Below are 21056 nucleotides of genomic sequence, written 5' to 3' on the forward strand. Positions count from 1 at the left end.
GAAAGACAGATACCATATGGTTTCACTCTTATGTGGATCCTGAAAAACTTAACAGGAACCCATGGGGGAGGGGAAGGAAAAAAAAAAAAAAAGAGGTTAGAGTGGGAGAGAGCCAAAGCATAAGAGACTGTTGAGAACTGAGAGCAAACTGAGGGTTGATGGGGGGTGGGAGGGAGGAGAGGGTGGGTGATGGGTATTGAGGAGGGCACCTTTTGGGATGAGCACTGGGTGTTGTATGGAAACCAATTTGACAATAAATTTCATATATAAAAAAAAAATTTTACATCCAAGTTAGTTAGTATATAGTACAATGATTTTAGAAGCAGATTCCAGTGATTCATCTCCAGTGTTTTCCAGGGTGGCTGCACCAATTTGGATTCCCACCAGCAGTGTGAAAGTGTTCCTCTTTCTCTGCATCCTCACCAACATCTGTTGTGTCCTGGGTTATTGATTTTAGCCATTTTGACTGGTGTGAGGTAGTATCTCATTGTGGTTTTGATTTGTATTTACCTGATGATGAGTGATGTTGAGCATTTTTTCATGTGTCTGTTGGCCATCTGGATGTCTTCTTTGGAAAAGTCTCTATTCATGTCTTTTGCCCATTTCTTCACTGGATTATTTGTTTTTTGGGTGTTGAGTTTGATAAGTTCTTCATAGATTTTGGATACTAACCCTTTATCTGATATGACATTTGCAAATATCTTCTCCCATTCTGTTGGTTGCCTTTTAGTTTTGCTGATTGTATCCTTCGCTGTGCAGCTTTTCATCTTGATGAGGTCCCAATAGTTCATTTTTGCTTTTGTTTCCCTTGCCTCCAGAGACGTGATGAGTAAGAAGTTGCTGCGGCTAAGGTCAAAGAGGTATTTGCCTGTTTTCTCTTCGAGGATTTTGATGGCTTCCTGTCTTAGGTTTAGGTCTTTCATCCATTCTATTTTTGTGTATGGTGTGTATTATGTGTATGGTCCAGGTTCAACCTTCTGCATGTTATTGTTCAATTTTCCCAATACCTTTGCTGAAGAGACTGTCTTTATTCATTGGCTATTCTTTCCTGCTTTGTCAAAGACTAGTTGGCCATATGTTTGTGGGCCATTTCTGGGTTCTCTATTCTGTTCCATTGATCTAAGTGTCTGTTTTTGTGCCATACTTTCTTCATGATTACAGCTTTGTAACATATCCTCAAATCTTCAAATTCAGGATTGTTTTGGGTATTCGGGGTCTTTTCTGGTTCCATACTAATTTTAGGATTATTTGTTCTAGCTTTGTGAAGAATGCTGGTGTTATTTTGATAGGGATTGCATTGAATATGTAGATTGCTTTGGGTAGTATCGGCATTTTAACAATATTTGTTCTTCTTATCCAGGAGCATGGAATCTCTTTCCCTTTTTTGTGTGTGTCTTCTTCAATTTCTTTCATAAGCTTTCTATTCTTTTCAGTGTATAGATTTTTCACCTATTTGGTTAGGTTTATTCCTAGGTATTTTATGGTTTTTGGTGCAATCATAAATGGGATCGATTCCTTGATTTCTCTTTCTGCTGCTTCATTATAGTTGTATAGGAATGCAACCAATATCTGTGCATAGATTTCATATCCTGTGACTTTGCTGAATTCATGGATAAGTTCTAGTTTTTTGGTAGAATCTTTTGAGTTTCCCATATAGAGTATTATATCATCTCTAAACAGTGAAGGTTTAACATCTTCCTTGCCGATTTGGATGCCTTTCATTTCTTTGTGCTGTCTGATTGCTGAGGCTGGGACTTCCAATACTATGTTGAATAACAATGGTGAGAGTGGAAATCCCTGTAATGTTCCTGACCTTAGGGGGAAAAGCTCTCAGTTTTTCCCCATTGAGGATGATATTAACGGTGGGTCTTTCATACATGGCTTTTATGATCTTGAGGTATGATATTTCTATCCCTACTTTCTTGAGGGATTTTATCAATAAACGATGCTGCATTTTGTCAAATGCTTTCTCTGCATCTATTGAGAGGATCATGTGGTTCTTGTCCTTTCTTTTATTAATGTGATGTGTCACTTGGATTGATTTGCAGATATTGAACCCACACTGAACCCCAGGTATACATCACACTAGATTGTGGTGAATAATTCTTTTAATGTATTGTTGGATATGGTTTGCTAGTATCTTGTTGCAAATTTTTGCATCCATGTTCATCAGGGAAATTGGTCTGTAGTTCTCTTTTCTATTGGGGTCTCTGGATTTGGAATCAAGGTAATGCTGGCCTTGCCTTGTAGAATGAGTATGGAAGTTTTCCTTCCATTGCTATCTTTTGTCACAGCTTCATAAGGATAGGTGTTAACTCTTCTTTAAATGTTTGGTAGAATTCCCTGGAAAGCCATCCAGCCTTGGACTCTTTTTTTTTTGGGGGGGGGGGTAGATTTTTGATTACTAATTCAATTTCTTTACCGGTGATGTGTCTGTTCAAATTTTCTGTTTCTTCCTGTTTGAGTTTTGGTAGTTTGTTTCCAGGAATTTGTCCATTTCTTCCAGATTGCCCAATTTATTGGCATTTAATTGCTCATAACATCTCTTATTATCATTTGTATTTCTGCAGTGTTGGTTGTGATCTTTCCTCTTTCATTCTTGATTTTATTTATTTGGGTCCTTTCCTTTTTCTTTTTGATCAAACTAACCAGGGGTTCATCAATTTTGTTAATTCTTTCAAAGAACTAGCCCCTGATTTCATTGATCTGTTCTACTGTTTTGTTTTTTTATTATTATTATTTTTTTTTTTTGGTTTCTATAGCCTTGATTTCTGCTGTAATCTTTATTATTTCCTGTCTTCTGCTTATTTTGGGTTTTATTTGCTGTTCTTTTTCCAGCTCTTTAAGGTATAAAGTTAAGTTGTGTATCTGAGACCTTTCTTCCTTTTTTAGGAAGGTCTGGATTGCTATATACTTCCCTCTTATGACTGCTTTTGGCTGCATCCCTGAGGTTTTGGGCTGTGGTGTTATCATTTTCATCGGTTTCCATGAACTTTTTAATTTCCTCTTTAACTTCTTAGTTAACCCATTCATTCTTTAGTAGGATTTTCTTTAATCTCCAAGTATTCATTGTCTTTCCAAATTTTTTCTTTTGGTTGATTTCGAGTTTCATAGTGTTGTGGTCTGAAACTATGCATGGTATGATCTCAATCTTTTTGTACTTGTGGAGGGCTGATTTGTGTCCCAGTATGTGATCTATTCTGGAGAATGCTCCATGTGCACTTGAGAAGAATGTATTCCATTGCTTTAGGATGAAATGTTCTGAATATATCTGTTAAGTCCATTTGGTCCAGTGTGTCATTCAAAGCCATTGTTTCCTTGTTTATTTTTTGTTTAGATGATGTGTCCACTACTGTAAATGGGGTGTCAAAGTACCCTACTATTATGGTATTATTGTCAATGAGTTTCTTTATGTTTGTGATTATTAAGTCCCTGGCTGTCATTTCTTCCTGTTCTTTTTTGGGGGCGTGAATTGCTTCTTTTTTTCATTTTGGAGGCAGAGAAATAATAAAATTAAAAATTAGAAACAACACAAAAAATCTAATAATGAAAGCTAGATCCTAAGTGTGTTTTGGCCCGGTTGTTGAAACAAGCTTGATAGAATAGAGAAAAAAGGGAAAGAAAAGAAAAAAAAAGAAAAAGAAAAAGAAAAAAACCAAAACATTTAAAAATTTAAAAAATGTATACAATAGAATAAAATAAAATGAAGAAAGTAAAATATACTAAAAAACTTACCAAAAAAATTAAAAAATATAATAAAAATTTAAAAATATATATCTAAAAAGAGAAAATAAAAATAATTTTTCTGTATCCAAGAAAAAGAGAAAAAAAAATGTTGAACCAGTGAACAGAATGAAATCTGAATGAAATTACATCCAGTTTCCCGTAGAAGTCAAATTATTAAGCACTTTATAGTCCATATACTAAGCAGGGGGAGAGACTTGTGATGGTCCTCTAGGGCTTGGTTGGCGCAGTTGGATGGGGCTTGGTGTAACAACTCTGTTCTCCACCAGGTGGTGCTGCTTAGCTTACCAGGGCAGATCAGTGTATCTGCAGGTGCAGGAGAGGTGCAAATGGGGTCACCCAGCTTCCCAGTGTCCAGCATCAGAACTGTATGCTCTTACTGACCGGCCGTCAGGCACCCCTCCTTTGTCTTCACTTCTGTCCACTCCCCGCTTCTATACTGTCCATGACCAACCCATCAGCTTGCCAGGTGGCACCTCTCCCAAATTTTATCTTGACAGGGCTGTGTTTCCAAACCCCTCACTTCTGAGGGTCCTGCAGCGTGGGCCTGCTCCAACCCTCTGGCAGAGGGTCTTGCTGAGCAATGGCTGGGTGCTGGCTTGCCCCTGGGAATGCTCATGAGACCGTGCTGCTGCGGAGGACCAGAGACTGCGTCCAGGTGCCAGCCTTTCCCAGAGAAAGTTCATGTGATTGTGTAGCAGCAGCAGTTCAGGGACTATGGTAAATCCCAACACATAACAGGTACCAGGCTTCATCACATCCTAGTGACCTTGTCTAACACCAGCAAACATTGCTGTTCTTCAGGGTCCACCTGGGACCTTTTCCCGTGGGGATGCTGCATGGCCTCTACCAAATGTCCTCCTGATAGGGGAACCACCTCTCTCTGGGTAGCCCGAGGACCCCTTGGACCTCACCTCACTGCTCCTGTGGAATCACCCTTCCCATCAGAGCACCACCAGGTATCGAGCTGCAGAATTTATGACCTTGCACTCCCCTTTTTGTAGAGTCCTAATACTATTGAAACCCACCCCTCTCTCCCTTTCTCATTCAGACCCTTGTGCGTGTTTCCACTCTTTCTCTCTCTAGCTGCTTTTAGGGGGAGTGCTGTTCTTGTACTCTCACCCCTGTCTCTGACCTCTCTCTACAAACAAAATCAGCCCCCTACCCTCTACAGCTTCTCTCTACCCCAGTTCACCTCTCCACACTGTGTACCCACCGAGTTCTGTGGCTCAAGTTACACAGGTTGTTGTGTTAATCCTTAGATCAATTTTCTAGGTGTGCAAAATGGTTTGTTGATGACCTAGATGCATTTTAGGGATGAGAGAAGCAGAGAACTTCCACGCTGCTCCACCATCTTGGCTTCTGCCCCTTCAAGATCAACATCTTCTCCATTCATTAGTCAATGGACATTTGGGCTCTCTTCCTGGTTTGGCTATTGTTGATAAGCAAGGTTTTAGAAGATAGCAATCTTTTACTTTGGGATTATTTCATCCTCTTTGTTCTTTCAGGCCCTTCTTGCCATTATCTGTTAAAAGTTAGAGTATCTATTCCACATTCCTGGGATCCCACTTTGAGGAATCTCTTCAATAGAAATAACAGCACTAAGGAAGAGTAGCTAGTAGGGGTTAGAGAGGGGAAATTTATCAAATTAGAGGTTGGAAATTATGAGACTTGTTATTTTTTAGAAGTGGAACAGAAGGCAGAGAATTCAGGAGAACAGGTTTCAGTGACCAAGACCTTGTAGAGAAACAAACAGAACCAGGAAGGAGAAGTCAGGCATGTTTTGTCCTTCTTGTGAGGGGAGTTTGATGAGATGTATGCACTACTTGGACTTACCTTGTTGACAGGTCCCCACCTCATAAAAATGAAACGTAGCAAGAAAACTCATTAACAAAGTAAATAGGTAGTGAATGAGGTAGACCAAAGGTGAACCACCTGGCCCCTGGGAGGGCTTCCTGATGCAGACATAAGATGAAGTCTAGAAGGGAAGAGTTTGATTTATGTCAAAAGGGTTAAACCTGTCAACATGCCTGACAGCTAATGGGGAACATGTTGTTTCTCTCAGCAGCTTGATCACAACCAGGGCCAATCACATTGGGGTGTGCATTTTCCCAGGTGCCTGAGCACCCTGCTTGGGGTTGCAGAAATGATGGCAGTTGCTTCTGGGCCTATTGTTATGAGGGTTGAGATCATGAATGGGGAGGAGGTGTACATGGAAACAAACCCTAAAGTCAGCAACTTGTATGCAAAGGTGAACACAAAGTCGTCCATTTTAGCATTGCTTAGAAGCAAAAAATAAAAAGGAAGTAAAATTCTAGTAGTCAACAAAGACAAATGCTATGTAAGCAGCCATTAAACAAAGATCTCTATTGGGGCACCTGGGTGGCTCAGTTGGTTAAGGGCTGACTATGGCACAGGTCATGATCGAGCAGTTTGTGAATTTGAGCCTCACATCAGACTTTGCACTGACAGTGTGGAGCCTGATTGGGATTCTCTCTCTCCCTCTCTCTGCTCCTCCCAACTTGTGCGCTCTCTCTCAAAATTAATAAAATAAACTAAAAAAAAAACCCAAACATCTCTACTTTGGAAGTTGTCCACAATATTTTCGGAATGAAAAAAGCAAGCTGAAAGTGAGTATGCAAATATAATTATGTTTTTGAGAAAAAAAGCTTGTGTATATGTTGTGCTTATATATATATGTATCTATATGTGTATAGGAAAACTTCTGTGCAGATATGTCCTAAGCTGGAAAATTAGTTGCTTTGCGGTAAGAGTAGGGTGAGAGAGAGAGGGGTGGGCCTTACACACACACACACACACACACACACACACACACACACACACCCCTACCAAATCAAGAAAAACAAAGTAGTTGTCCATCTGCCAAGTAGATTACACGTACCTTTTACAGTTTAATTTTTGTTTCCTGTCTTTAATCCAACAAGATTTACACAGTATAAATAATCTAACTTAATTTTTTCCAAGAAGCAAATAATCAATTATTCTATCATAAATTATTGAATACTTCTCCCATTTCCTAGTCATTTAATTTTTTAAAAAATTTTAAAAGCTTATTTATTTCTGAGAGAGAGACAGCATGAGTTGGAGAGGGGCAGAAGAAGAGGGAGAAAGAGACAATATCAAGGAGGCTCAGTACTACCAGCACAGAGTCCAATGTGAGGCTTGAACTCACAAAACTATGAGATCATGACCTGAGCTGAAACCAAGTTGGGTGCCTAATTGACTGAGCCACCCAGGCGCCCTGGCCTATTCATTTTAAATGCTACAATTACAATGCTAAATTTCTAATGGTAGTAGTGTTGCCATTCTTACTGAGAGCTTAAAGATCTTTCCACTCATTGTGATTCATTTATAAAACAGACACTGAGCCATATACCACATATACATATTTAGGCACTAAGGAAAAAAGGGTAAACAAATCAAAGTCACCATACAGTCTAGTGGCTTACAATCTGACAAAACGTGTTCCCCTTCTGAGCAAAATTTTGTAGTTCCCAGTGTCCTACATGTATCACCAGCTCTGTCAAGGCTACCAGAGCAAAATGGCGGTGGGTACCCATGTTTCTGGCTACTCAGCTAGAGTATGTCAGGGAAAGGATAACAGTAGATCATGAAGGGCCAAAAAAAATATGGAATCATCTCCTGCTTTTATATGTGCTCACCTACAATGATAAGGATTCTCGACAATGCTGGACAAAGTGACCCTCAGCCAAAATGGCATGTAGAAATGTGCCAACAGGGAGGCACACTTGGCTCCTGAGTCTGAGATGGTTATTCAAGAAACATTCCCAAAAGTAAACAAAGATTGGGCATAGGAAAGCGCACTCAGAGCAAAGGAAAATATATGCCAAGGCTCAGAGATGTGAACGAGCACATCATGCAGACAGAAAAGCAAGTAGACTGTGGGCATGCAGTATAGCAGCCCCCCACCCCACCTTATCCTTGGAAGAGGTGTTGCCAGGTACCCAATGGATGCTTGAAACCACAGAGAGCTGTTTTGTCCTATATATACATACCAATGACAAAGTTTAATTTATAAATTAGGCACAGTAAGAGACTAACAACAACTCATAATAACTAATAATGAAATAGAACAATTAGAACAATATACTATAATAAAAGTCAAGTGAATGTGGTCTCTTTCAAAATATAGCACTGTATTCACCCTTCCTCTTGTAATGATGTGAGATGATAAAATGCTTACGTGACAAAATGAAGTAGGATGAATGATGTAGGCATTGTGACATAGCATTAGGCTACTACTGACCTTCTGATAATATGTCGGAAGAGGATCATCTGCTTCCAGACCGCACTAGACCGCAGGTGACTAAAATTGAGGAATGCAAACCATGGATAAGAGGGGTCTGTTTTTAGGGCATGGGGTAGAGCAGGAAGGAGGGGAGTGGAGGGAGGTAGGGCGTGCTTAAGGAGGGATAAGGAATAACTGAGTGCCAATGACTCCCAGATTTCTAGCTTGAGTTTGGGTGGGAGGTGGTTCTATTATTTTGATGCAGCCAGAGAAAAGAAAATGGGGAAGGGGAACAGTAGTATTCCGTAAGATAATCATTCCCTATTCTGTTGCTTTTCCAAAGTTTTCCCTACACCTTGATCTGTTTTCTCTCCAACCATTGATTTTGGGTGCTCACCAACAGTCCTTAGTTCTCTTCTTAGGTTACAAGACCTCCCTTTGAAATCTCAGGTATTCTCAGGTTTCTCTTAACACTTTACCAATTCATAAATTTCTGGATTTTGTTCACTTTCTTCTCTTGGGGTTTATATCTGTATGCCAAGAGCTTAGTAGATATACTTCCAGGGTGTATAAAATTTAAGAGAATGAATTAATTACCCCTTTCACCATCCCCATTCCACTAACCCACCTGCTGTATACCTATTAACTTCCTGGGACTACTCCCTGTCTGGATTAATGAAAGGTACCTCCACCTATCCAGACCAGAAAATTAACATCAATCAAGACTTCTTCTCCCTTTGCCATTTAATATCTAAGTCATTTCAACCCTTTTTCCTACATATCTATTGTATCTCTACAATGTTCCTCATCCTAGCTCAAATGCTTTAATTTAAACTCTTATCGTTTCTTGCCTGGGTCATCGTGATGGTCTCCTGCATTAGTTTCCTGGGGCTGCTGACAGTTGGCTTAAAATAAGAGAAATTTATTGTCTGATAGTTCTGGAGGCTAGAAGTTTGAAATCAAGGTGTTGGCAAAGCAGTGCTCCTTCAAAGCTTCTAAGAGGATCCTTCTCTGCCTTTTCCAGTTTCTGGTAGCTCCAGGTAAGTGATTTTCTAAAATGCAAATATTCTGCTAAAAGGACACCAATAATAATAGAATAACTCCCAAATCAGTTACCATTTCATATAAGTATGCTCCAGATCCCTTATCATTAACCAAACCTTTTCACTTATTTGACCCTTTTTAGACTCTTTTATGGTTCCTTCACCCTGAAAACCTCTATGCACTCAGTCCTGGGTACCTCTTCCTCTGTAGGAACCTAATCACATCCAGCCGAGTTGCTTACCTCCTTGTTTATGTCTCCGTCTTTAAACAGTTAAGGTGACCAAATATACTACTGTCCAAACTGGAACACTTTGAGAGTGATCATGGGCATTAGAGAATTAGTATTATATAATTAAAAAACGGTATATTGGCAAATCTAGTTTAGTGTATCGGTAGGCCCCTGAGTAGTTCTACTCAAACATTGTTTTCAAAGTAAGATTTCTGAAAATAATTAGGAAATGGAAGCAAAAAAAAAATTATGATTACCCTGAGAGTATATGCAGAACATACTTTTCTTGCTATATATTCACACACTTTAACTTCTTAGATACATCTGTTTCAGATAACATCTCTGATAGTTTCCCAAAGAATGTAATTTTCAATATGGTCTCACTGCTTTTAATCTCTATAATATTCTACAGAGCTTCACTTAATGGTTACTAAATTTTAAATTGCTGCCATTTTTAACTGACTCTTCACTACTATCATATTTTAAGTTAGGATATACTCTACAGGTGCTTGAATAAATTGCTACAGATGCTTGAACAAATTGCTAAATGAACTAGAGAGAGCCCCCTCCTTCTTATTTTTTGTATTGAAAAGTATAATTATCTTAGTTCAAATACTTCTGCAGGCACTGTATCACTGTATTTTGGTCTCCATTCTTAGTATCTTTTTTATATATAAATATTCCTACAAGACAGAAATTCATCAAATTCATGCTTCCTTTTAAATCCTTTCCCAATTTTAAATTGCTGCAAAGTCAAAGGCCTCTCAACTCATTTCATTTGAGTACAGAATAGGAATCTGTCCAATGAAACACAGATCAAAGATCCTTCACCTAAGTTTAGATATGTCATGTGAGCTCTTGATATCTGTTTTTTCTTTGCTTTTGTAGAGACAGAATTCAATACCTTCCTGTTTATAGGTTTTAAAAAAATAATCCCAAGTTAACTAAAAGTTTCACAAAGTCAGTTTTTTTGATACTTTGAGATTGATTGATCTAAAATTTTCCAACTAATTTTGAACAAACTTCTAACTAAACTTGGAGGAATTTGCCTCAAAAAACTTCGTATCTTGCAGGACACTTGCAGGATTGGTTTAACAAGCAGTGCTTCAGAGTTGCAAACATGTTAAAAAGCCAACTGATAGTCAAGTAGCAAAAAGATAATATGGGTAGTGTGTGTGTGTGTGTGTGTGTGTGTGTGTGTGTGTGTGTGTGTGAAAGAGAGAGAGAGAGAGGCAGACAGACAGAAAGAGAGAGAACTGTAGGGGCTGAAATGTGGTTGATATGATATGAAGCCATTTGGCTTTCTCTCAAAATCTACATACCTCAGGTAAACATCAATGACCTAAAGAATTTGTTTCCTCCTGGCAAACAGCTCAAATTCTACAATAATAGCACAGTAAAATTTCCCTAAAAATAAAGTCATGCTCCAGAACAGAAGGAAATTCATTTGTATTTTCATTTTGGAGCCTGGTTGATGTATGTTCTTCTCAAATCCTTTTCAATATAACACGATCACTTCGCAGATTCCTACAGGTGTGTACACGTCAAAAATAAATGATAAAATATAGGTTCCTACTGGGCATACCAAATGTCCTAACTACCTATTCTAGCGTTATGATAGCCTGTCATAACCAAGTACTACCTAATAAGTGGTTGGGAAGTATTCTGCTATTTATTTTATAAGGGTGTGAATTAATCAGAATTCCCCGTTTACTATTACAAACACTCACAACATGATAGAGGGCAAAATAGGTGACATCCTTGCTGTGCTTTTTACGATACCTCATACTGGTTCAGGAACATGTGGAGTTGCTGTACACTTATTCTTAGGTCAGTCTCGTTGAACTCATAAGGAATATTCCACCCCAGGGGTCCAAATTTCCGTCTCTCTTGGACCAAAGCATGAAAGAAGCAGAGGCCATAAAGTAATTTCTTGAATTCTTCCTGTAACGAGAAGAAACGGTGCCACATGACGTCCCCCCCCCGCCACGTTACATTATACCTACCATATTTTTAAATGAACTTAATTCTTTTTGTTTATAAGTATATCCACCCCAAAGTATACTAAAACAGAATTAACTACCATAGGCTATTTAGGCAAAAATATGCTCATTTGTACACATGTCCAGTTGACAGACACAGCTATGAGCACCAGGTTTTAGGGAGTATAGTAAGCTTGTCTATTTAATGTAACCGTATAGGATTCTGGAGGTTCCAACTGAAACATCATGAGGTAAGAAAAATTAATTCTAAATGGGTGATCCCAGACCACCATGGAGATATTTCAAAGAAGACAGTTCAAACCGATTAAGCAGCTCTACAAGAAGGACTTCCGGATTGAAACTTTGGACAGCTTCATAACTTTTCTAGTTACTCTGAGGCAAGAAGAAGGCTTACAGTTACTTTCAATGGCAAAGCCAGCCTTGAATCAGAAAGTATGATGCCCCCTCCATAAGACTGTTACAAAATGGTCAATATAGAGCTTGAGAGAGAATTGGTAAAGATTTCCTTGGAAAGAGCAGCTGCTGTGCTGGGAGCCCTCTTTCCCCCATCCCAGAGGGAGAAAGGAGCATGGGATGTATCTTCTTAGTCCAAGCTAGTGAGAAGGAATTAATGGGGCTGCTCAGAGAGCTGATGCATGTTCCTTGCAGCGGTGGTTGAGTGGAAAAGTGCACAACTTATGACAGAAAGAGTAGAACAGTCTATGGCCACAGGGTAGTGGATCAGGAGAGGGAAATCGGAGCCCCGCTTCCAACAGTGGGCCAACCCAGCCTGGATCCCAATGAGCAGATGGGGCGCTGGATTAAGAATGTCAGCCAGGGGCCACTTTAAGCATTTCTTGGTCAAGATGACTTATGTTACAGGGTGAGGAAATCCTGACAGTTAAGAGCCTGTACGAAGTGAATGGCAAGACCCAACAGCTGAGGGGGGCATGAGCAGTCAGCTGATGGATGGAGTCACAGTCAGAGGAGTCCAGAAGGGGAGTCCAAGGAGAACCCATGAAAAGACTCACAAGAGAAAACTTGATATTTAAACCCCTGCCAAGCCCCGAGAGCTCCAAGCAAAAGCAGCCCAGGACCAGAAGTTCCACTCTGCTCTGCCTTGCAGTTGTACATGCTCAAAACTGAGTGGTCAGGCTCAGCAGCCATCATTACAAAAAGAAAGATGCCAACTCCATCCTTCTCCCCAGTGGCATGAAGCCGACTGACTACAGGTCCTAGGTAAGTTTCTGGAGAGTTGAAGCCTCTATTTTAAATAAAATCGAAGTACTGATTGACATATTACATTGCACTTTCTGATTCTGGAATCCAGGCTGGATTTACAAGTTAAAATGACTGTAGGTCATTTCATTACCTGACAGTAACCAGAAAAATCGTGATGCTGCCCAAAGTTTTGTCCAAGGGCAGGTGGAAGTTTCCCCTGTGGCATAAACTCAAAGGGGGAGTGGAGACAAACCCCAAGTAGCATCAGTTTAATCAGAGAGGTGGGAAAAAGCAAAGTGACACATGCTGTCTGGATTCGGGAACTACTTTAGATCCATTACAGAACAGAGCAAGTTGGCAAGTGTGATGATGTGGGAGCCAGGTGCTCAGCACAGAAGCGGTGGCATGCGCGTATGGAATGAGGAAAAGTAAGCAAGAACCCTGGGTGGATGGACTGAAGTTGGCTATACATTACAAACTCATTACCTCTAGAATATGTGAATGAGTATGGATGTGTACATGTACTTATCTGGATGCACATATATACTCGTCTATATGTGTACGCGTGTGAGTGTGAGAGTACATGCATATTTCTAAGTTTTCTCCCCTGAAAGGACCAAGAACCAAAACAAGGCAGTAGCACCCAGATCTAGGTCTCTAGAACCAGGACTCCACAGAAAAATGGCTGGTTCCAGGGTTGAACAATGGATGAGCTTGCAGCATCTGGTGCCAGAAAGTAAGAGAGCTAAGTAATAATCACAACAACAACAACAACAATAATAATAATAATAATAATAATAATGATAATAATAAATGATGGGACCTAGAACAAAGTACAGAGGAGCCAGCTTACAGGTGCTCCCACTGACCAAATCTGGAACAATTTGAGCAAAAGACTTAAGGATAGTAATGCATTGTAAACCACTGGGGGGAAAAAAACCCCAAGGAATTCCCAAGTCCATCCCAAAAACACATAAGTAAAGGGAGAGATGGGAAAGCTGTTGTGGACTCTAGAGTGGCAGGGGTCAAATACAGCGGGAGTGCTGGAGTTGGAACTATCATGGGAAATAACTTGATCAGTGGCCACTAAATCTGGGCTGGGGTGGATGTTGCTGAGGAACAGGATATTGGCATGGCCATGAAATGTCTCCCTGCCTGACAATTAGTTGCAAGGGGTAAGGCAGTAATTACACGTTGAAGAAATCAGACAACACTCTGTCTGGGAGATCAAAATTTATACCAACAGTGAGGGATAAAATCGTGCACCTAGTGTGATACTCTGAGGACACAATTTCACTAATGTGGTGTTTTGGCTAAAAATGCATAACTTGAATCTAATAATGAGTAAATATCAGCCCCCAATGAGAAATGTTCCATTAAAAAGACAAGAGGAGACAAATTCTTCAGAAATGTCAATGTCATCCAAGGCAAAGGCTAGGGCAATGTTCGAGATAAAAGGAGGCAAAGAGACGTGGCGACTAAATGCAATTCTAACCCTAGACCAATCTGTAGTGAACAGGGAAGATGCTCTAAGGGACACGACTGAATCAACAGACAAATTTGGAACACAAACAGTAAATTAGATAAAATAGTGTATTCTTGCTAAATCCATTAAACTAATAATGGTACTAGGGTAAGATAATCTCTCTATTCTTAAGAAATATACATCAAACTATTTATTTAGGAGTAAAGGGTTGTGATATGTCTAACTTACACACACAAGCTATATTAACAGGAGGTGAATGTGGGTTCAGGGCACAGGGGTGTTCTCTGTACTATTTTTATACTTGCCACTTTTCTGTAAGTTTAAAATTATTTCCAAATAAAAAGTTAAAGCAAAAATTATGGTGTACTCTTTTGGCACTTGAGGAGATTTGGCTTTTGGTTTGGATTGTGCTTCATAAACGCCTAGACTTCCAATATGTGTGACTTCCACTGGAGAGATCTTTGGATCTAGAAGAAATGGAGTAAGATTTTGCAAAAGGGCTTCTGTCCAGCCTATCCCATGCAGACATACCCTTACCACCTACCTGCAAGCAACCTGCTCTCCTCTGGGCCTTATCAATGCGAAAGCTACTCCTACAGCAGGTCTTAGAAGCTTGGGCTAAGGTGTGACTTAGTTTTAAACATAGATTCTTGCTTTATTTTAGTACCCAAGACTTCAACGAAAGTGTTTCCTTATTTTTAATGTTTTCTTTTGATGTGTACTTAAAACATATTCCGATACCAAAAGTGTGAGCTCTTTAATGGCAGAAACTTACCAAGGTTCATAACCCCTCTTAAAAAGAAAACCCTTCCATTTTTAATTATGGTAAAATGCTGTGAAACAATTTTAGGTCACAGACATTCACACGCAGAATTCTAATCATGAAAGCAGTGGGCGGTTTCCCTGCTTGCCTGGTGACGCTGAAAAAGACCCTTATGAGTCCCATCCATCAAGGAGTAAAATCATTTTGGTCCTCATTATAGTTATATGGAGGAAATATTTTTATGTTTTAATTTAAAGATATCGCTCCAAATAGCACAGGGCTCAGTTAATATCCTGAAACAAGATTCTCCAACCTTGCAGATTTGTACTGGGAATGGCTTACAGCTGACTTTCTCAATAGAGAGCTACATTATTAATGACGCCCCAGAAGATCTCAGCTGAGCAGAAATGAGGCTGGTGGTAAAATTAAAATAAAATATTAATACAATTGACTTCAGCACAGTCAATAATCAGTAATCAAAACCAACCGCACTGCAGGGCAGGAGGCCTATTTAATTTGTAGTTTTACTCAGCCACACACATTCGTGATCACCAGGGGCCACTTGAAATGCTTCACAGGGCTGAGGTAACAAGACTTAGCCATTACTAACAGGCTTTTTGCAGCTGCCAAAGAACTCAGGGTCAGAGATCGGGTCCATGAGGTATGATCGAACGATATTAGCCCGTAAACCTTTCGGTGCCTCATTGGTCATTTTCACCCCATTCTGCAGTACGGACACGGGGAAGTTTGGTGACGGGTAACTTGTCAGCCAAATGCGGAAATCTGGATGCGTCGATTCTGGGCTTAACTCCTGCAAAAAAAGAAAATTAGACACAAATGGGTGTCTAAAATCCAAGGAAACTCTCCGCATCATATGTGCATGGGATGGCCTGGAGGTAGGAGGAAGCATCTTTACAAAATAGAGCCTACTGCTGCAATTCAAGGCAAAGGTCTTAAAATCTGATTCTGCCCCTGAAACAACACACTTCGTTGAGAAGGCCCGGACTGTTGCCGTCCTTCTTGAAAATTTAAATCACAGGACTATAAAGTTCTCAGAGGTATTATAGAATTTAGAGTTGGTCGCAATAGAGACTAAGACATTCCCCCCAAAATCTCATATCTTAACTGATGTGCTGAAATATTTATAGATATAATTCTCTGCCTAAGAGCCTGATTAAGAATAATCCATTCTTCTTGCTGTAGCCAGGTTGTGAGAATGAGCAACATCAGTCAATATTAAACCAAGTGAGATGAAAAGAAAAAAAGAGCATTTTGAAAGGTGAAGTATTAAATATCACTATTAGCTATATTTTCTTAAAGGGATATTCAAGTTGGTGCAAGGGAGGATAAGAGAACACTTACTTAGCACTGTCTTAAAGGCTGTATAGGCTAGGAACGATTACCATGGGCCATTCCCCGCTTCCTGTTCAGTCCTGCTCTCTATTGCTACCTCCTTCGATTGTCCATATCAGTAGTATCTTAAGCTGCAATTCTTTATCAATAAAACATTTTTTGAGCACTCATGTGGTCAACGGGTGAGGTGAATATGGAAGGATGCAAAGATGCCTCTGTTCTTTAGTAACAACAGTGGAGAGCGAGGGCAACGTTTTTCCCTCGTACCAGCTGCCCTAGGCCCAGTGACTTCAGCAACGTGACTCACGGGACTTTGGGCTAGGTTTGCCAGCCATCAGGGACAGCTCTTCTCTCTTATGTGATTCTAATGGGTATATATGACACAGTTCAACAGGAATGGCCTAGAGAGGAAGATGGCAGTGTAGGAGGACGCTGAACTCACCGCGTCCTGCAGATCACTTAGATTCCACCCACAGCTGCCTAAATAACCCAGAAAACCACCAGAAGACTAGCAGAACGGATTCTCCGGAGCCAAGCAGAGACAAGAGGCCCACGGAAGAGGGTAGAAAGGGCAGAGAGGCGGTGCGCGCTCCACGGACTGGCGGGAGGGAGCCGGGGCGGAGGGGCAGCCCACCGGCAAAGCAGAGCCCCCGAGTCTGGCTGGCAAAAGCGGAGGGGCCGGACAGAGTGTGTTCGGACAGCAATCGAGACTTAACACCTGGAAGGTTATAAGTTAACAGCTCTGCTCGGAGAGCGGGAAGGCTGGAAGGCAACGGGAGGGAGAGTTGTTGAGCCCCGGGCGACAGAGCTCAGCTTGGCGGGGAACAAAGGCGCTTGCCAGCGCCATCTCCCTCGCCCATCCCCCAGCCAAAATCCCAAAGGGAACCAGTTCCTGCCAGGGAACTTGCTTGCATCGCACAAACACCTAACGCTGTGCTTCTGCAGATCCATCCCTCTGGCGGGTCTGACTCCTTCCTGGTGCCGCAGGGCCCCTCCCGCAGCAGCACTGAAGGAGAAGAGAGCTAAGCCTACCGCTCGTGCCCCCGTGCACCTTGCCTACCCACCCCAGCTAATACGCCAGATCCCCAGCACCACAAGCCTGGCAGTGTGCAAGTAGCCCAGACAGGCCACGCCACCCCACAGTGAATCCCGCCCCTAGGAGAGGGGAAGAGAAGGCACGCACCAGTCTGACTGTGGCCCCAGTGGTGGGCTGGGGGCAGACATCAGGTCTGACTGTGGCCCCGCCCACCAATGCAAGTTATTCAAGACAGTACAGGGGAAGTGCCCCGCAGTTCTGCACTACTCCAGGGACTATCCAAAATGACGGAAGAATTCCCCTCAAAAGAATCTCCAGGAAATAGCAACAGCTAACGAACTGATCAAAAAGGATTTAAACAATATAACAGAAAGTGAATTTAGAATAATAGTCATAAAATTAATCGCTGGGCTTGAAAACAGTGTAAAGGACAGCAGAGAATCTATTGCTACAGAGATCAAGGGACTAAGGAACAGCCAGGAGGAGCTAAAAAATGCTATTAATGAGATGCAGAATAAAATGGAGACAACCACGGCTCGGATTGAAGAGGCAGAGGAGAGAATAGGTGAACTAGAAGATAAAATTATGGAAAAAGGAGAAGCTGAGAAAAAAGAGAGATAAAAAATATCCAGGAGTATCAGGGGAAAATTAGAGAACTAAGTGATGCACTAAAGAGAAATAATCTATGCATAATTGGTATTCCAGAGGAGGAAGAGAGAGGGAAAGGTGCTGAAGGGGTATTTGAAGAAATCATAGCTGAGAACTTCCCTGATCTGGGGAAGGAAACAGGCATTGAAATCCAAGAGGCACAGAGAACTCCCTTCAGACGTAACTTGAATTGATCTTCTGCACGACATATCATAGTGAAACTGGCAAAATACAAGGATAAAGAGAAAATTCTGAAAGCAGCTAGGGATAAACGTGCTCTAACATATAAAGGGAGACCTATAAGACTTGTGACTGATCTCTCTACTTGGCAGGCCAGCAAGGAATGGCAGGAGATCTTCAATGTGATGAACAGAAAAAAATATGCAGCTGAGAATCCTTTATCCAGCAAGTCTGTCATTTAGAATAGAAGGAGAGATAAAGGTCTTCCCAAAAAACAAAAACTGAAGGAATTCATCACCACTAAACCAGCCCTACAAGAGATCCTAAGGGGGATACTGTGAGACAAAGTAACAGAGACATCGCTACAAGCATGAAACCTATGGACATCACAATGACTCTAAACCCATATCTTTCTATAATAACACTGAATGTAAATGGACTAAATGCTCCAACCAAAAGACATAGGGTATCAGAATGGATAAAAAAACAAGACCCATCTATTTGCTGTCTACAAGAGACTCATTTTAGACCTGAGGACACCTTCAGATTGAGAGTGAGGGGATGGAGAACTATTTATCATGCTACTGGAAGTCAAAAGAAAGCTGGAGTAGCCATACTTATATCAGACAAACTAGACTTTAAATTAAAGGCTGTAACAAGAGATGAAGAAGGGCATTATGTAATAATCACAGAGTCTATCCATCAAGAAGAGCTAACAATTATAAATGTCTATGCACTGAATACAGGAGCCCCCAAATATATAAAACAATTACTCACAGACATAAGCAACCTTATTGATAAGAATGTGGTAATTGCAGGGGACTTTAACACCCCACTTACAGAAATGGATAGGTCATCTAGACACCCGGTCAATAAAGAAACAAGGGCCCTGAATGAGACATTGGATCAGATGGACTTGACAGATATATTTAGAACTCTGCATCCCAAAGCAACAGAATATACTTTCTTCTCGAGTGCACATGGAACATTCTCCAAGATAGATCACATACTGGGTCACAAAACAGCCCTTCATAAGTATACAAGAACTGAAATCATACCATGCATACTTTCAGACCACAATGCTATGAAGCTTGAAATCAACCACAGGAAAAAGTCTGCAAAACCTCCAAAAGCATGGAGGTTAAAGAACACCCTACTAACGAATGAGTGGGTCAACCAGGCAATTAGAGAAGAAATTAAAAAATATATGGAAACAAACGAAAATGAAAATACAACAATCCAGACACTTTGGGATGCAGCGAAGGCAGTCCTGAGAGGAAAATACATTGCAATCCAGGCCTATCTCCAGAAACAAGAAAAATCCCAAATACAAAATCTAACAGCACACCTAAAGGAAATAGAAGCAGAACAGCAAAGACACCTAAACCCAGCAGAAGAAGAGAAATAATAAAGATCAGAGCAGGAATAAACAATATAGAATCTAAAAAAACTGTAGAGCAGATCAACGAAACCAAGAGTTGGTTTTTTGAAAAAATAAACAAAATTGATAAACCTCTAGCCAGGCTTCTCAAAAAGAAAAGGAGATGACCCAAATAGATGAAATCACAAATGAAAATGGAATGATTACAACCAATCCCTCAGAGATACAAGCAATTATCAGGGAATACTATGAAAAATTATATGCCAACAAATTGGACAACCTGGAAAAAATGGATAAATTCCTAAACAGCCACACGCTTCCAAAACTCAATCAGGAGGAAATAGAAAGCTTGAACAGACCCATCACCAGCGAAGAAATTGAATCAGTCATCAAAAATCTCCCAACAAATAAGAGTCCAGGACCAGAACGCTTCCCAGGGGAGTTCTACCAGACGTTTAAAGCAGAGATAATACCTATCCTTCTCAAGCTATTCCAAAAAATAGAAAGGGAAGGAAAACTTCCAAACTCATTCTATGAAGCCAGTATTACTTTGATTCCTAAACCAGACAGAGACCCATTAAAAAAAGAGAACTACAGGCCAATATACCTGATGAATATGGATGCAAAAATTCTCAATAAGATACTAGCAAATCGAATTCAACGGCATATAAAAAGAATTATTCACCATGATCAAGTGGGATTCATTCCTGGGATGCAGGGCTGGTTCAACATTCGCAAATCAATCAACGTGATACATCACATTAACAAAAAAAAAGAGAAAAACCATATGATCCTGTCAATCGATGCAGAAAAGGCCTTTGACAAAATCCAGCACCCTTTCTTAATAAAAACCCTTGAGAAAGTCGGGATAGAAGGAACATACTTAAAGCTCATAAAAGCCATTTATGAAAAGCCCACAGCTAACATCATCCTCAACGGGGAAAAACTGAGAGCTTTTTCCCTGAGATCAGGAACACGACAGGGATGCCCACTCTCACCGCTGTTGTTTAACATAGTGCTGGAAGTTCTAGCATCAGCAATCAGACAACAAAAGGAAATCAAAGGCATCCAAATTGGCAAAGATGAAGTCAAGCTTTCGCTTTTTGCAGATGACATGATATTATACATGGAAAATCCGACAGACTCCACCAAAAGTCTGCTAGAACTGATACATGAATTCAGCAAAGTTGCAGGATACAAAATCAATGTACAGAAATCAGTTGCATTCTTATACACTAACAATGAAGCAACAGAAAGACAAATAAAGAAACTGATCCCATTCACAATTGCACCAAGAAGCATAAAATACCTAGGAATAAATCTAACCAAAGATGTAAAGGATCTGTATGCTGAAAACTATAGAAAGCTTATGAAGGTAATTGAAGAAGATTTAAAGAAATGGAAAGACATTCCCTGCTCATGGATTGGAAGAATAAATATTGTCAAAATGTCAATACTACCCAAAGCTATCTACACATTCAATGCAATCCCAATCAAAATTGCACCAGCATTCTTCTCGAAACTAGAACAAGCAATCCTAAAATTCATATGGAACCACAAAAGGCCCCGAATAGCCAAAGTAATTTTGAAGAAGAAGACCAAAGCAGGAGGCATCACAATCCCAGACTTTAGCCTCTACTACAAAGCTGTCATCATCAAGACAGCATGGTATTGGCACAAAAACAGACACATAGACCAATGGAATAGAATAGAAACCCC

At 40.4% G+C, this 21056-nt stretch overlaps 1 protein-coding gene across 7 annotated transcripts in view; it reads right to left on the reverse strand.

Annotated features, from left to right (window-relative positions):
- DNAH7 (dynein axonemal heavy chain 7) overlaps nucleotides 1-21056 on the reverse strand; it is a 267521-nt gene that overhangs the window by 25227 nt on the left and 221238 nt on the right. For all 7 annotated transcript variants that reach the window (XM_040475707.1, XM_040475712.1, XM_040475714.1 and 4 more), the window contains 2 exons: nucleotides 15350-15550; nucleotides 11070-11231 (listed from right to left, as the gene is read on the reverse strand). In XM_040475707.1, coding sequence (XP_040331641.1) covers nucleotides 11070-11231; nucleotides 15350-15550 — 363 coding nt within the window. The remainder of the gene's footprint in view (nucleotides 1-11069; nucleotides 11232-15349; nucleotides 15551-21056) is intronic.

The sequence above is a fragment of the Herpailurus yagouaroundi genome, unplaced genomic scaffold (genome assembly GCF_014898765.1).
Source record: "Herpailurus yagouaroundi ecotype Mexico unplaced genomic scaffold, PumYag 140, whole genome shotgun sequence".
In the NCBI taxonomy this organism is placed as follows: domain Eukaryota; kingdom Metazoa; phylum Chordata; class Mammalia; order Carnivora; family Felidae; genus Herpailurus; species Herpailurus yagouaroundi.